Here is a 16,214-nt window from a genome sequence, read left to right as displayed (position 1 = left end):
AGAGTTTGTCATACCTCAACAATTCACTTAGAACTTATTTGGATGGACTTAAAAATTGTTCAAATCTATTTTTAAGTCATTATTAGCTTTTGAAAGTGTTAATTAATTTCAAAAATTACTTTTAAAAAAGTGCTTATGTAATTTCACCATCTTCCATATTTATGTAGAAGTGCTTCTAGTAAAGCAATAAAACAATTAAAGTGTTACTTTAATATGTTACTCCCTTTGTCCCATATTATCAAATTACTTTTAATTTTATACAATATTTAAGAAATCATAAATAAAATGGTCACATTAACTAATTTACCCTTGATTCATATTAATGAATATCAAGATAATTTATAATGATATTGACAAAAGATATCACTGGAACTTATGTATATTCATTTCAATATAGTCACTACATAGTGAAAAAAAAACTTCTTTTTTCCAAAATTTAAAAAATATTTCAATAATATGCAAAATTTCTCGGAGGCAAAAAAATTACATGAAATATCGTTAATGGATCTTCAACTTTCAATACAACAACTTTTATTGTTTTTTTTTTAATCTTCAAATTTTGGCAGATTAATTATAACTTATCGTTTCACTATTCTATTTGATTTCTGCATTAAATTAATGCTCTCACTTTATAAGTTGTTTTTAGTTATTCATGTGTATATTTGTTCTTAAACAATTTCATTACTCTCTCTGTCCCATATTAACTTATCACCTTTCTAAAAGTAAATGTCTCAAATTACTTGATCACTTACTAAATCAAAATAAAATTAATTAAATTTTTCTCATTTTACCTCTATAATTAATATTCATCATCATGTTTAATGTTCCCAAATTTTCTATTTGAAAGCTTAAACAAAGTTAAAGTTCCTAGAATTTCTCTTTCCAAAGAGTTCATTAAATACTTAATTACTCATGTACTTATGTTTTCACCCACTTTTATGGGTGAGAGTATGAGTACAAATGAGTAATTAAATATTTGATGAACTTTTTGGAAGAAGAAATTCTAGGAATTTTAATTTTGTTTAAGCTTCCAAAGAGGATATTTGGGAACATTAAGCAGGATGATGAGTATTAGTTATAGGAATAAAATGAGAAAATTTTAATTAATTTTATCTTGATTTAATTAATGATCAAATAATTTAGGATATATATTTTTAGAAAGATGATCAGTTAATATGAGACACAGAGAGTATTTTAAGGAAAAATTAGACAATTTGTTTGGACATACTCATTTCAAGTATTTTTGGCTTTTAAGTTCTTTTTCTCTATTTGTATTTGAAAAAGATAAAAAATGATTTTAAGCAAGCTACGTCAAGATTCCCCGAAAACAGAGGAATCATCGGCTCTTCCCAACTCTCTCACTAAGGGCTTCTATTACAATAAGCCTACTTATACGTTCTATCTGAGCCTAGCTTCCAAAGTCAACTCATTCACATGGATGGGATAAGGGCTAAAGAATCATATTAAGCTTTAAAAAGGTATAAAAATAAGTTAAAAACTAAAAGTTGATATGACCAACTTATGATTTTTAGCTTTTACTAGCTTATAAGCTATTTTAAAAAATCAATCCAAACACAAATCCACGAAAATGGAACAGGTAACTCTCGAATAACACACGACATTTGCAAAAACTGAAATCCTTAAAATCATTGGAGGAACATGAAACTTTTTCGTAAACAAAAAAAACAAACGGAAATAGTCAATAAATTTTTATTTCTATCTTTTGCAGAAAAATAAAGTAAAACAAGCAAAAATAATGGCAATATAGACTATAGTAATACCTGACAAACATGGGAATGAGTATTTGACATCTTGTTATAACATGGTTTGCAATTTCTTCTTCTTCTTCTTCTACGTGGCATAATAATTAATTAGTAATCATGATAATATATTTAATTAAACTAAATATAATTAACTCACCAATATTTTCGTCATAATCTTGCTTTGGATTTACAGTAGCAGACATAGCCAGTCCTCAAACTTTTCTGTTCCAAAACATATGATCTTCACAGGTATTTTATACTGCTTTTTTTTATATCTTTAGAATGAATGTAAAACGAAAAAAAATAATCTAAAAGGGGGGATGAATTTATTTTCCATTCATAATAAATATGACGGGAAATTTGTAAAGTTCAAGGAAATTAAAAGTGTAATAGTCGCACAATCATTTTAAAGGGCCAACGTCAACCGAGGTCGAATTTATAGAGAAATGATATTTACGAATACTGGGTAGGTATAAAATATTTGTTTTTACTAACTCAAAATATGTCTCGAAATACTTTTTTTTTTTGTGTCTCGAAATACTTATCTATCATTTTAGAATTTCAAGATAAAATTGATTATTTTTTTCTCATTTTATCTATAGTAATAATTATTCTTGAAGACGGCAAACATCTCAATTATGACACAAGTAGAATATATTCAATGAAGAAAATTAATATGTTAAGAGCTTGTTTCGCAGTGCCACTAAAAATTATTTATTTTGAAGATACTTTTTAAAAAAAATATTTTTTTAGAAAAATTCTTTAGAAAAAAACAATTTGTGTTGGCTAATTGTAACAAACTCAATTCCCAGCAAAACTCATAGATGCATTCCAATTACACAATAGGGATACCATAGAAATTCTGATAATTAACAATAGTTACCGGACTGAATTATAAAATAGTAAGAACTAGAAAGAGATGAGAAGCTAGATCCTTAAAAAGGGGATATAGTTTCTTTGTAACAATTTGTATAAACGGTTTCTTCTCATCAGTCGTCTTTTTAACTAGTTGTTAATTGGGCCTGAGTCCCAAATCAGCCTTTACAAAGGCTTTCTAGTTTTGTTGCTTCTTCTCGGCCCAATAACTAGTTGTGTGACATCCGTATAGATATCGACATTGGATCGAGGTTGGTTCATAACACTAATTCATTTGGAAAGTGTTTTAATAAGCATATTGTTGTGTTTAACTAATTTTTTTTTAAAAGTATTTTTGAGATTCAAATTACAGAGAAAAAAAGTATCTAGCACTTCTAATATTAACAGTTCTGCATGAATATAATTTAAGTTTTTTCATGTTATTTTAATTCATAATCTAGACTTTTAAACACAAAGAGATCCTTAATAATATTTTTTGTGATATATTCAATTTTTCTTTTTTTATGTTAGGAGAATAAGTAGGGAAGTTTATCTACACTCAAAAGGGGATGTAAAGAGTGCATACGGGTTCATCAGAACTTAGTAGTTTAAATTAAAATTTTATTTATGTATTAAAAATATTAGTAAATGTGTAGAAAATAATTGATTTCGAACTTAGGAATCAAATGAATTGTAATAAATTTTTAAAATTTGAACTCATAAATTTTAAATCCTAATTCAACTTATGTTATACGATTAGAAAATAAGAGTAACTGAGAAAGACAAAAGATGAAAACTTATTCAAACAACATTTGCATGCTTCAACTTACAATGAAACCATGTACGACTCATGTAACACAATTAAAAGCGTTGTGATGTTCATACTTTTAAAATATTTTGCAGTATTCATGTCATATTCTTCGAAAATGGACTATAACTTCTGAAGAATCTAACACGTATTTAGAGTTTACGAGTTTCAATTACGACCTCAATTAGTTAATAAACAATAATATTGAATTCACAAACAAATAATTTTAGATATTTCGTAGATTTTTAACATTTGTGTAGAGTATGGATAAATTTTTTTGAGTTTATTGAGTTCACGTAAATGACATCACCTCACCGTATTTTTAATAAGTACTAGCCACACAGATCAAAAAGTGCACTTATCTATTCGTTTGCGTTAGAAAATTGCCAAAGTGCTATTAGTTCGAAAAAGACCGCTAAAACTTATCACAAAATCAAATTTCAAAAACCATAAGATAAGATAATTAGTTTTAAAAATCCCTATTTAATCTCAATACAGTTTACAACAGACAGTCCTTCTTTCTTTGAAGAAAAAAAACCAACTTTTTCAAAGTTTTAAAACTATAGAAACCCCACAATCCAAAAGCAAAAAATTGTCTCAATACTGAAAAAAGCAAAAATCATCATAATGAAAAGATCAAACAGAGCACTTTACCAACAGTTAATCAATCTTGAAAAAGATTGGGACAATTTTAAGAGATCCAATAAATCACTAAATTTTTCTCAAAAATCAGACTCTTCTAGTACTACTACTACTACATTAGACTTTTTTAAACTTCTTGAAAAGTCACCAAGAAGTTTAATGTCATTACTACAAAACAACGAATCTCCGTTCGAAGAAGAAGGGGTTAATTGGAAAGTACTAAAGAAGAAGAATGATTTAGTTGTTGAAGAAATAATAAGTGACAGAAGAACTGCATTAGCCAGTGGTAAACTTAAAGGTAGACGCCTTTTCGGAGAAATTAGTGATGAGAAAAGTTCAATTACTACTGATACTACTACTTCACAAGAAGTAATCAGTGAAGATGAAATATGCAGTGATGGTGTTGTTTTACATGAAAAAATGGACAACAATGAGAATGTTGTTGGTGATTCTTTGATATCTGGTTCATCAATTTCTTCTTTTTCGACTGAAAAAGTATCAAAAGAAGGCGAAATTAGGATGATTGAAGGCAATCACAGAGCACCAGTAAATCTGCTGGAACGGAAAGAGAGGAGTTATAGGACTTGTTTATGGTTGCTTGTTATGGTTATGTTTGCAATCACTGTATCGGTGTTCACACGAGGCATTTGTTTGATGGTAGGAAAGCAAGTAGAAGCAGTTGTTCTAGTCCCAACCTGAGCTTTTGTGATTGTGGTTGGTTTTCAATTTTTCGATTTGTTATGAATACGATGAATGATGAGTCTATCTTGTTAAACTTGCACATTTTGTTGTTGGGAGTTTTTGTGATATTTCAATTTGTTAGTATGAAATAATGATACTATATCAATACCAGGAGATAAAAAGGAAATACGATGTTTATTTCTTATGCAAGCAGAAGAAGCAAGCATATATATTGCAACAATTAACATGTTGCTGCAGACAAGGGTAACTCAATAGTCTAGTACACTGAGTCACTAACTAGGAAATGATAAAAACAGAACTGAATGAAAACGATAGAAATATCGTTTCAAGATTGAATCATCATGAAACTAAATGAACTAGGCGACTAAGCAGTCCCGTTCTTGACTTTGGCTGGTGCATTGAATTCTTCCCAGGCCTCAATCCAGGTGACCATAGCATCAGCAAGGTTGTTGAAATAGGGATCAACTGGACCAAGCTTTTCCTTTGCCTGCTTAGCGAGCTCGAGATAGCATTCTTCAGCATTGGTGCATTTCTTTGGTAAGATCACAGATTGGAAGAAGGGAATCATCTCTTCTTGCCAGAACAGCCCGTTGTATTCCTTCTTCAGGTTCACAAACGGATTGCTAGCCTTGCTGTGCCATAAGTATGGCAGCCCTGTCTTCACACCATAGCCCAAATGATCACACACCACCTGCATTTCAAACACTCCGCGTTTAAACAAAAATGGATGATTGTCTCAAAACATTTAAACAAATCAAGAAACAGATTATCAATCATACTTTGGTACACCAGCCAGCCCACATATCATCATATCTGCCAAGAGGCTGGCCATCACCCATAATCCCAAAGTACATAGCAGCACCGATAAGTTCTCTGTTAAACGCAAGGTTCATAGCACACATGGGATAGAGAGTCCCTTTGGGGATTGTCAACACAGCATCCACATACCTGTTTGAACCAACACTAGAAAGTTATGATTATTGAGCAAAAAATATGTGTCAAATGTTTTTTACCACATAAAGTAGAAGCTATAATGAACTAACCTGGTGTTACGATCCAGAGGCTTGACAAGCTGAGTGGGGGCATCATAATCAGGGATGTTAAGCCAGAGTCCATGAGAGACAGCAGTTGGCACACCTGCCCTCAAGCTAAACGGATACCCTCGAACGAAATCAGCACCTTCTCTGTATGGATCATACAGAGTGTTGAAGTAGTAGGGTGTGGATGGTTTTGTCAGATTTTCAAGATGCTTAGCCAACGCATCGATTTCTTTCCCACTTGGATCCTTAGCCACCTTCATCACAAAAAAAAAATAATCAAATCTTTCACAAATAAAGTACAACACATGTTAAATCTATCTACACAAAAGCAACAACAACACTTACAAAGCAATCATCATCAATGGTATAGATGAACTTCTTCTTGGAAACCAAGAATCCGAAGCAACGACAAGCACCATCCTTGAAGGAGATGCAATTGGCTTTAGGACCAAGAATCCTGTTGATGTCATTGCGATTGTAGAGCTCGTAATCGAAGCCCTCAGGGACCTTGATTTCCTTGGTGGGATCACCATCTTGGATGATGATCAAATGGTATGGCTCAAAGAATGGCCTCCAATCCTCCAAGAAGTTCAAGCTTCTTATGGTTGGTATCACAATGTCTACCTCACCATTCAAAGTTGGAGCCATTCTTCTTTTTTTATCAAATGGTATTTCTTTTCCTCTTTACTTGGCAAGTATCATGACATATAGAGAGCTGTATATATAGTACTCAGAGGTTTAATATGTTCAAATCTTAAGAGTAAATTACATTAAATTATTTTGGCTGTATTAATGCTAAGTTCTTTTACCATTTACTTTATATTACTTTGGACTATATATTATAATTAACTTGGTCAACTTAGAAACAAAATCAACCAAGATGTTCAACTTTAGTTAGTAAATCTCAAGAGACTCTTTTACCATTCACTTAATAATATTTTGTACTATATAATTAACTTCCCAATTTGCTTGGTCAACAGTCTACTTAAACTTTATTTAGTGAATCTCATAATATAGAGATTTCATTAAATAAAAATTTAAAGCTTTTTACCTTTAAAAAATATGGAAAACATTCGAAAGGAATAAGGCATATAAATCCACCTAAATTATGATGAAATTGTCAATTACATACTTAAACTATACAAAAGTCATATTTCCTCCTAAATTTATTTATTTTTCATATTATTACCACCCTGAATGATTTTTTTTTAATCATTTACTCCCCCATCCCACCCCCTTCTAAGACTTTCTTTTTGTACTTTTCATTTTCACGATATCATTAAGCTAGCTAATCAAGGATTCTACGTAAGTAATAAAGTCAAACCTAAGCATTGTGCATGCATATGGAACATATTGAAACAAATAAAAGAAGGCTACGGCCCTCGTGCATACACTACATAAAAAATATGATCTTTAACGATAATAGTTTAATTGTTAAAAATATGTTTATATAGAGGCAATTACTAGTGAATAACGATATTAGATCTAATGAAAGTTAACTAATGGTATACTCTTTGTTAATGTATACCGCTAAAAGCTACTTCTATTGTAGTGTATTAGATGAAAAGAACATTTTCAGCTATAAAAAGGACTGGAAAATTCATGCTCCATTAAAGTATATACTACAAATAATATAAAGAAAATCCAACCACTCATAAAGGATTTGACACTTGAAAGATGATGAGGCCCGATCGATTTAAGCTTGAAAGAAAAAAATAAAAATTAAGATATTAAGACTCCTCCTTTTTATATGCACATGGTATATTTTATACACGTGTCCGGACTAGACCATGTGTATGCACGTAGTATAAAGCTTAGGGAGGTTAACAATATGAAAATAATAAGGTCAGAAGGTAAATAGTACGAAAAATAAGTTAAAGAGGTAGAAAGACTCCAACATAGTTTAAGTGTATAATTAACAATTTCATCATAATTTAAACATGTAATTGATAATTTCCCCATGGGTTAGGTGTGTTTCTATGCCTAATCCTAGAATCCTCTCTAGTTTCAAATTTACTTTTCTTCTATAGGCTCTAAAGTAATAGAGATAGTATTCAAAATCTTCTCTAGTATCAGAAGCCAGAAAAAACAAAGGAGAGATATAAGAATAAAATTAGACTAAACAACGGTATAATATGACTTAGTTGTGGCTAAAATAATAAGAATCAAATTGGAATAAAAATACAAAATTCATCAATATTGAATTTTATGAAATTAAACAAAATAAACATTTTTTGTTTATCCATTTAAAAGAATTATTTGCTTCTGATTGAAAAAAAAGAGAAAAGATCTGACACTTTTGATACACATCAATTACTAATTATAATATCTTTGCATCCTACATAATACATATAGCTAGTTTTAATATCTTTTTAAAACTTCAAAGTATTTAATATACTCCTACTTGATTCTTAGTTTAACTCTGAACTCTTTAAATTTGTTTAGGATTCACTTTAGTTACATATAAACTTACTATATATTCAAGATAAAACAAAAATTAAACCCCTTAAATATAAAATATAGAACCTGGGAACCAATAGAGAGAAACTTTTCGCTGTTTAGGATTAAAATATGAAGACCAGGAAAGGCATAAACAAATTGAAAATGATTTTCATCCTTAAAACTTATAGGAAAATCTCATCAAATTTTATAATTTCAACCTTTCCAGCAAACTGCATTTTCCTGCTATGGCATACACTCTAACACTAGCAGATGAGTTGATGAACAAATAATATGCACGAACAATTGAATCATGATGAGTAACAATGGCTTCTGAAGGAGTACGTTATCTCATGTAACATATTCAACTCATAAATCATTTTAAAAATGGAAAAAGGACAAATATATGTAAATGGTATACAAATATCCTCCGTTATACTTTTGGGATATTGGTACCCCTCCCGTCCAAAAACTAGAGCATATATGCCCTTCACTCTAACAGAAGACTAAATAGGGACACGTGACGCAATCTTATCCGTCGATCCGATATTTAATAAATGTCGGGTCGGTGGTTAAGATTATGACACGTGTATGTCCGTTAGTATAAAGTGTATATATGCTCTAGTTTTTGGACAGCAGGGGCACCAATATCCCAAAAGTATGACGGAGGGTATTTGATACTAATTTACAATAGTTCGGGGTATATTTGTCATTTTTCCCTTTAAAAAATTAAAAGAAAAAAAGAAGAAGAGTATCACCAAGAGGAGAATGTTGTCCTCTCTCACTGCTCTGCTCTTCCACCAATTCGATTTCTCACCAAGTGCACCAGAAAGTCATGACAGTTTGCAGTGAAAACTAAAAGCTCCAATACTGGAAAGTCAAGAAGGAAACAGAATGTGGTGTTTTATCATCTTTATTATGCACACGTCGAGCCATTTCATTGAAGTGCACCAAGCATAATCAGGCAGACTCCTAAAACAGAAAAAAATGATACAGAACCATCATTCATAAAATAGAAGTCAAGATTTTTGTAAGGTACAATAAAATCAACTTCTTCTCCTTCTACTTGAAATGTCAATTAATAACTTATCTATGTATCCCAAAGTTCAGTAATGCTTCACAACAAAAGATCCGGAAAAAAGTACAGCAAGCCACCATAAGTTTTGGTATGGTTTGGTGACTCAAACACTACCTATAATAAGACAGTCACGTGCTTAACACAACATATCTTCAGACTTCCTTCTCAAAGGGAAGAACAAGTTCATATAATTAAATCGATTTACAATCCAACGAACTGAGCATTATCTAAACTCAGTAGCATTGAGCACTTCCCTCAAGTAAGATTTCAGTACAAGCTACTTATGGATTAGAGAAGACATTCTACCTCAGTAGCGAAGACTAAAAAGCTAAAGATCGGCCATTTGATGAATTTTAATGTTCCATTATTTGTACAAACGTCACTATTCTTTAAAAATTGAGTAAATGGAGTGATTTCACTCATCTGTTCGAGCTACCTATACAAATCTAACAACTAAAATTTTGTAAAGCATTTGATAAAATGTCACATCTCTTGAAACTATCACTTTCTCCACCTAAGACATGAGTTACTTATAGCTCAAGATCACCTAAGAAGCTATAGTAGAGAGAATTTTAACAATGCAAATGGAAACGAACAAAGTTGAGAGGTAATATATCTAAAAGCTTTGTAAAACACACCAGAGATTATAAGCTTATCGTTAGTTTCTTCTGTTTTCTCGACCTCTACTGCTCCCTATACAGAATAAAAGATAATTATAATACTATCATATATGCATATGAAACTGAATAACTGCTATTTAAACAGAAAAACCGTGTAGAATGATCAAGATCTACAAATTTCAAATTCACATTACAGGAGTAGGTGAAAGGCAACGAAATAAGTATGTCATGTACGTTCCACCAAATTAATTACCAATCTAATATTATGCTGAAGTTCAGGCATTGGATCATAATCGTCCTTAGCTTTTTCTTTCGCTCTCCAAATTTGTCTAGACCCGAACCTGTGGACCTCTCATATCAAAAACCATCTGAACAACTTCAAATCCTTGCTCCTGCTTCGTGTCCAGCAACTCTTCAGCTGTTATGTAAACCTTATTTATCCTCTGAGCTTCTTTCTTTTACGTTCTTCCACGGGCTGAGCAGGACAATCAACATGCTTTGCCTCTGATTCATGCAGTGCTGGTAGACTAATCTCTCCTTATAATTATTGAAACCCATACCCATATTCTTCTTTGGCCTCAACTTTGCGCCACAATTCCTTGCTGATTTATGCCCAGCCCACCTCCCTCCTTATAACCCATCTTCTTAAGCAATCCCCTTGGTATATATACTTCTCAAATGCACCAAAATCACTCATCTGATATCCCTCCTCTCCTGATCCAGAAACTTTTTTCTCCCACCTTCTTTTATCTTCCTCCCAAAAGCATTAGGCAGAAAGTTTTCCGCGTCAATTTCATCCTCATTAGCATTACTTATTGGAACAACTAGTACCAAATCCAATACCAGCTGATACGTACCCTGCCCATTGTTGGGCACATTGACAGTTGCAACTGAGGAAAAGCTAACAGGCTTACTGAAAAGGGGTTTCATTGTAACAACTTCGTTTTTTCCGTTTCTTGAAGGAAACAACACACTAGCGGAAGTTGCAAACTCCACGTACTACTAAGACAATCGGATAAAGAGATTAATTAGGGTTTTACAGGGACCGTACAACAAAATATGAGAGATCAAAGAAGAACACTATTCGTATCGTACGTACCTTTGATCAATTGTTGAACCGAGAGAGTATGATGAGCCAATAAAGAAGGAAGAATGTAGAGAAGCAGCAATATTACCACCGGAAACTGAAAGGTTGAAGAAGAAGAAGCAGAGGCCATGGTGAAATTCTCCTTTTATAGTAACGGTAGCATGCTATTTCACTCGTCGTTTCTTTTGGCCTGAGTCCTGACTTATCCCAATAACTACCAATTCAGGATTAAAAGCTTTCTGAACAAAAATAATTCCAGGACTCGAATTCGAAATAGACGAATTAGTTTTTTTTTATTATAATTTTGGGACTTGCTTCATTGTAATAATAATCTTTCTTATAAATTTATGATATTATTATTAATTTTCTTACTTATTTGATTTTTCAATAATAATTTTCTTGGTGTATTGATGTTTTTTAATTAATATAAATATTTTTTCTATTTACTTCATTAGTATTAAGGATGATGATTCAAACAATTTGTTCACTATATTAATTTCTTTCTCAAAGCATTATTTGACTGACATGTTCAAAAGATATTTAAGCTAAAAAGAATTTAAGATCAAATTATAATTCATTTCACCTAATTCTTATAAGGTGTTAGAGTTTTTTTTTTTCTTTTAATTTATTTGAATAGCTAATAAACAAAAATCTTATATTATGTTTATATATAACATATCTTACAAAAGGTTTTTGTCAAAAATACCTAGACAAAATTTCTAATGGTATTAAAATTTCTAATTTGTATTGCATATCAGCTCATTGTGTCAAAATGGATTGGGTTTACAAAATAAAGGGATTTTTTTATAAATAGCTATAGTTTAGACCATAATTATCATTAACGGCTATCGTTTGTTTATTTGACATTCGTAACTACTAGTTTGATTTTTTAATAGGTTTTGCTTTAATATCTTTAATTTTAGTATTTTACTGTAACTTCGAAAATTACTTGTATCAATTGTTATCAATTTGTATAACTTATATATATTTTTTCGCTCAAATTTCATTTGTATTCATTCGCTTGCATTCCTTCGCTCTACTATATCAAGTTGTATCACTTATATTTATTCGCTTTCATGATTATCTCAATACGTGCAATCTTAATAGATACAATTATGATATGTTACAGGGGCGGAGCCAGCATGTCTTTAGGGGGTTCATCCGAACCCCCTTCGGCAGAAAATATTACTATATATACATGGTTAAACTTATTTTTTAGATGTATATAATAGATGTTGAACCCCCTTCGACTAGTTCGTATGTTTACTCCTTCGAATTTTCAACCCCTTATTGAAAATCCTGACTCCGCCACTAATATGTTATATGCATTCGTTCAATAAATTATATATTCTCTCTCATACAATGAAATACAATGAAAATTATATATTTTCTCTCACAAAATCAAAAATATTAATTTCAATATAATAATTCGATATCTACCGTATCATAAACAAAGCATTACCCCTACATATAGAACTTGAAAACAACATAAAATGATAGTAAAATGAAGAAATCTCTCTGCATAACCAAAAGAAGAAAAACAACGAACATTTGTAGCTGATAATTCATATTAGCACATTGCATGAAGCTGAAGAATGGTTAAATGTAGCAAAAAAAAAAAAATAAAAATTAACTACCATCATCTCGTATATAATTTTAATACAAATTTCTTGCAATTAACCACTTGTCAAAAGTGGTTTTAACAAATTTTAAGCCTCCATATTTCTTCTTTTTTTCTCCTTTTGATATTATTAATTAACATTTGTTATGCCTCCATTTTACCTATTGCTATTTGGTCCATTGTTTCCAGCATAGGCCCTGAGAGAGGGTGATTGAGTAAGACCATATGGAGCAATTGTCTGTTTTTGATTTCCATTCTTCTGCTGCATTTTTCTTCTAGCAATGTACCCTCTGATCCACGGTGTGACATCCTCGTTGATCTTGATCATGATAAAGAAGATAATGCGATAGGTGATTATCATCACGAATATCACACTCACGTCTACCCATTTTGATCTGTTCAGATCGATTTGGAATATCTGCTCTAGTATGAATTCACCCGGGATTTTGGGAAGATCAGGACTCGAGTTATCAAACTCCAATCCCATCAAATCGTTTTGATATTGCCCCTGTACCATATACAAGAAAGATTAAAGTAGTTACAAATAAGACGTGTTTGTGACATTGTCAGTGTATAGAAGTTAAACCAGTCTTACCTGTAGTGCCCAGAAATGGAAACTGAGGTAAGACATAGGGTAACGCCAGAAAGGCTTTGGGATGTCGTTGGGGAGTCTAAAGTATCCAGAGACTAGCATAAATATTCCCTAGCATCAAAATGAAAACAGAACAAAAGGTTGATTAAGACTGTTGAAAATTCGTTGTAATTTTGGACGAATTGAATGGGGAAATGATGGAAGTGTAGTACCTGAATTCCAGCACCAATAATGATACCCATGAGGAAATTAGGGACAACACTAGCTATGACCATCATCAAGCTTTCGACAACAGTGACACTGGCATAGAGGCATATCACAAAGAATAAATAGTGTGTGAAGCCCGGGTGTAACCGAACCATGAAATAGCAGACAGTGCCAGAAAGAAAGGTGATCAGTATCAGAAATGGCATCGCGGATAAGGTATTGCTCACAACAAATGCAAAAACACCATAGTGTCCATTCATCCTCTCCCTTTGAAAAACCTGAAAAAGTTCAAGTTGAGATAGTGTGTTTCCAAAAAAATTGGTTAGTTTTTTTTTCGAGATTATGACACAAGGTGCAAACCTTCATATCTTCAACGAAAGAAGGGAATCCTCCAATTGACATGAATGTCACAAATCCAAAGACGAATGATGCACATGCTCCTCTTGCCTGTTTCATAGCAGTTGAAAATATAGCGGAAATGAGGTTGATTTCTTCTCATTTATTACAAAGGATCGTGTTGCTTTGCTCGTGAAAAAGAGTGTATTGTTAACCTGTCTCTAGTTATCTTTTAGCTGATCTAATCGTATAAAAGTTCGTTTACACTATCAGTGTATAGAAGTTAAAACGCTTAATCACATTCTCATTCAATGGGAATTAGGATGTTACCAGGATGGAACTATAACCGGTTCCCACGTTAAGATAGATAGTTCCAATGCAGATAGTGACCACCAAGTAGATAACAAGCCTCAACCAGTAATAACCAAAGTCTCTTGACATGTTAACAAAGGAACGTTTCGTTAAGGTGTAGGCCTGCATGAAGAAACTAGCCTGACTTCCGCCAGAATCTAGCACTGTTCCTTTCTGTTATACACCAAAAAACATAATTAACAATCATGTCTGATAATACAACATGATTAGATGATGACATAGTATTGAAACGTTGAAACTTACAACTTTCGACATTTCTTCAACCCTTTCGTTAGCTGAGTAGCTGTACTGAGAACGACGATAATAGTCTACTAGGATGCGTATAGCTTCAGCTGTCGTTGTTTTGTCAAGAGGATCCTCATTGGACTCAAACTGATTAGGAATCAGAAACACAAAGTTAAATGAAGAAAACAATGCTAATATTGCTTAAAAGTAGTTTGATTTGGCTCAAGAAAAAAAAAAAACTAAAGAATAGGACAGGCTGTATAGTTTGTTGATTTTTATATTGCAGTATTTTATCTGAAACAAAAGCACATGGTACACATACTTCAATTGTTCCCTTCTGAGAAACAGATCAACAACAGTAATTTTAAAAAACATTAACCTACGGTAACAAAGATTTGATAATTTTTTAAGGGAAACAAGATGATCAAAGGAAAGAAATTTGAATTACCCGAAGCTTCATTGACCCCTTTAGAGTTGCCTTAACTTTGTCGAAATCAGAATTGATGCATCGTAGGAAATGATCTGATGGATTTCTTAGAGCAGGACAAGGAAATCCAGCTTGTGCAAAGAACTGCAAACACAGAATTGTTTAAGAATTTAGATGATCAATAACAAAAGTAACACGAGTCTATTTCTCAATTTGTTGGTGTCATTCTTGCACAGGAATCACACTAATCTTCTCTGTATTGTTCCAATTTTATCAGATGTCTCCGAAGGAAAAAAACAAAAGGGGGAAGTAGGGCTGGGAAGAGTGAATCTTGCCTCATATGCTTCAGAAGCTTGACCAAAGTAAACTGTTTTGCCTCCAGAAAGCAAATACAATCTGTCAAACAACTCAAATACTTCACTACTCGGCTGATGAATTGAAGCTATCACAGTCCTTCCATCTCTCGACAGACCACGCAGTGTCTGTGTAACAAAGAACGCCGAAGCACTATGAAAAAAATAAAGTTAGATTAGTAACCTATAAAACAACACAAAGCTATCTGAGAAATCAACCCTTCATTTCATATGTTATTAATAGATCTCGAAGTTTGAAAATATTACAAGTACCTGTCAAGACCACTAGTTGGCTCATCAAGAAAAAGCAATCTAGGCCTCATAAGAATCTCAAGCGCGATACTAACTCTCCTCTTTTCTCCTCCGCTTATACCACGTAAATGCCAGTTTCCAATAACTGTATCAGCACAATCCTGAAGTCCCATTTCAATAATAGTACTCTCAATCAATGTCCGTTTCTCCGACCATGGCATCCGATCAGGGAGACGTAGTCTAGCAGAATACGATATCGTCTCCCTAACTGTCAATGTCCCAATCAACGTATCATCTTGCGTCACATACGCCTAAAACAACAACAAAAAAAAAAAAAAAAGTTTCAGCAGCTCTACGAAAAAAAGCAAAAAAACAGAGTGAGATCTGTTTCCTACTTACAGCAGTTCCAAAAGAGAGATTAGCTTTACGTCCATTAAGCAAAACTCTTCCCGAAAGAAAAGCATTAGAAGCAAGTCGACCAGAGAGCGCATCGAGAAGAGTAGACTTTCCAGAACCAGAAGGACCCATTAAGGCAGTAAAAGTTCCAGGTTCAGCATAACCAGTAAGTCCTTCTAGAACATTCTGTGTTTCACCACTATTAAGAGTAACCATAACAGTTAGATCTTTCCATGCCAATCTAGCAGAAACATCACCAATAAACTCAGTATTTGTTTTCTCCTTCCATAATGTTTCACTCAACGGACTCAATCCACCTACAACGATACCATGACCTTGTGGTTTATTCGCTTCAATTTCCATCATCACATCATTCGCTGAAGTCGACGAATTCCTCAT

The 16,214-nt window shown here is 32.5% G+C and overlaps 2 protein-coding genes and 1 non-coding gene across 4 annotated transcripts; all 3 read right to left on the bottom strand.

The window, feature by feature from the left end:
• Window positions 1-4,966: 4,966 nt before the first annotated feature.
• Window positions 4,967-6,487, bottom strand: LOC125824061 (probable UDP-arabinopyranose mutase 1). Of its 2 annotated transcripts, none has more exons than XM_049503413.1 (4): window positions 6,156-6,487; window positions 5,814-6,064; window positions 5,550-5,733; window positions 4,967-5,461 (listed from the first exon to the last, which is right to left on the bottom strand). In XM_049503413.1, the coding sequence occupies exons 1-4, from the start codon at window positions 6,456-6,458 to the stop codon at window positions 5,135-5,137; spliced, it is 1,065 nt and encodes a 354-aa protein (XP_049359370.1). In that variant the 5' UTR covers window positions 6,459-6,487; the 3' UTR covers window positions 4,967-5,134. The 2 variants fall into 2 exon arrangements, with proteins under 2 accessions (XP_049359370.1, XP_049359371.1); XM_049503414.1 differs by having other exon boundaries at window positions 5,550-5,718.
• A 6,022-nt stretch (window positions 6,488-12,509) lies between these two features.
• LOC125824059 (ABC transporter G family member 11-like) lies at window positions 12,510-16,214 on the bottom strand. The gene is made up of 10 exons (XM_049503411.1): window positions 15,819-16,214; window positions 15,441-15,730; window positions 15,150-15,321; window positions 14,836-14,958; window positions 14,406-14,534; window positions 14,121-14,315; window positions 13,815-13,901; window positions 13,460-13,732; window positions 13,251-13,358; window positions 12,510-13,163 (listed from the first exon to the last, which is right to left on the bottom strand). Exons 1-10 carry the CDS (start codon window positions 16,212-16,214, stop codon window positions 12,813-12,815), a joined length of 2,124 nt encoding a protein of 707 aa, XP_049359368.1. The 3' UTR covers window positions 12,510-12,812.
• On the bottom strand, window positions 15,005-15,108 carry LOC125824202 (U6 spliceosomal RNA). Its single transcript, XR_007442760.1, has one exon. It is a non-coding gene; the product is annotated as a U6 spliceosomal RNA (small nuclear RNA).

Source organism: Solanum verrucosum, unplaced genomic scaffold, assembly GCF_900185275.1.
Source record: "Solanum verrucosum unplaced genomic scaffold, falcon-dt-bn FXZP01000088.1, whole genome shotgun sequence".
In the NCBI taxonomy this organism is placed as follows: domain Eukaryota; kingdom Viridiplantae; phylum Streptophyta; class Magnoliopsida; order Solanales; family Solanaceae; genus Solanum; species Solanum verrucosum.
Note: the sequence above shows the minus strand (reverse complement) of the source record. Positions and strands in the feature narration are given on the sequence as shown.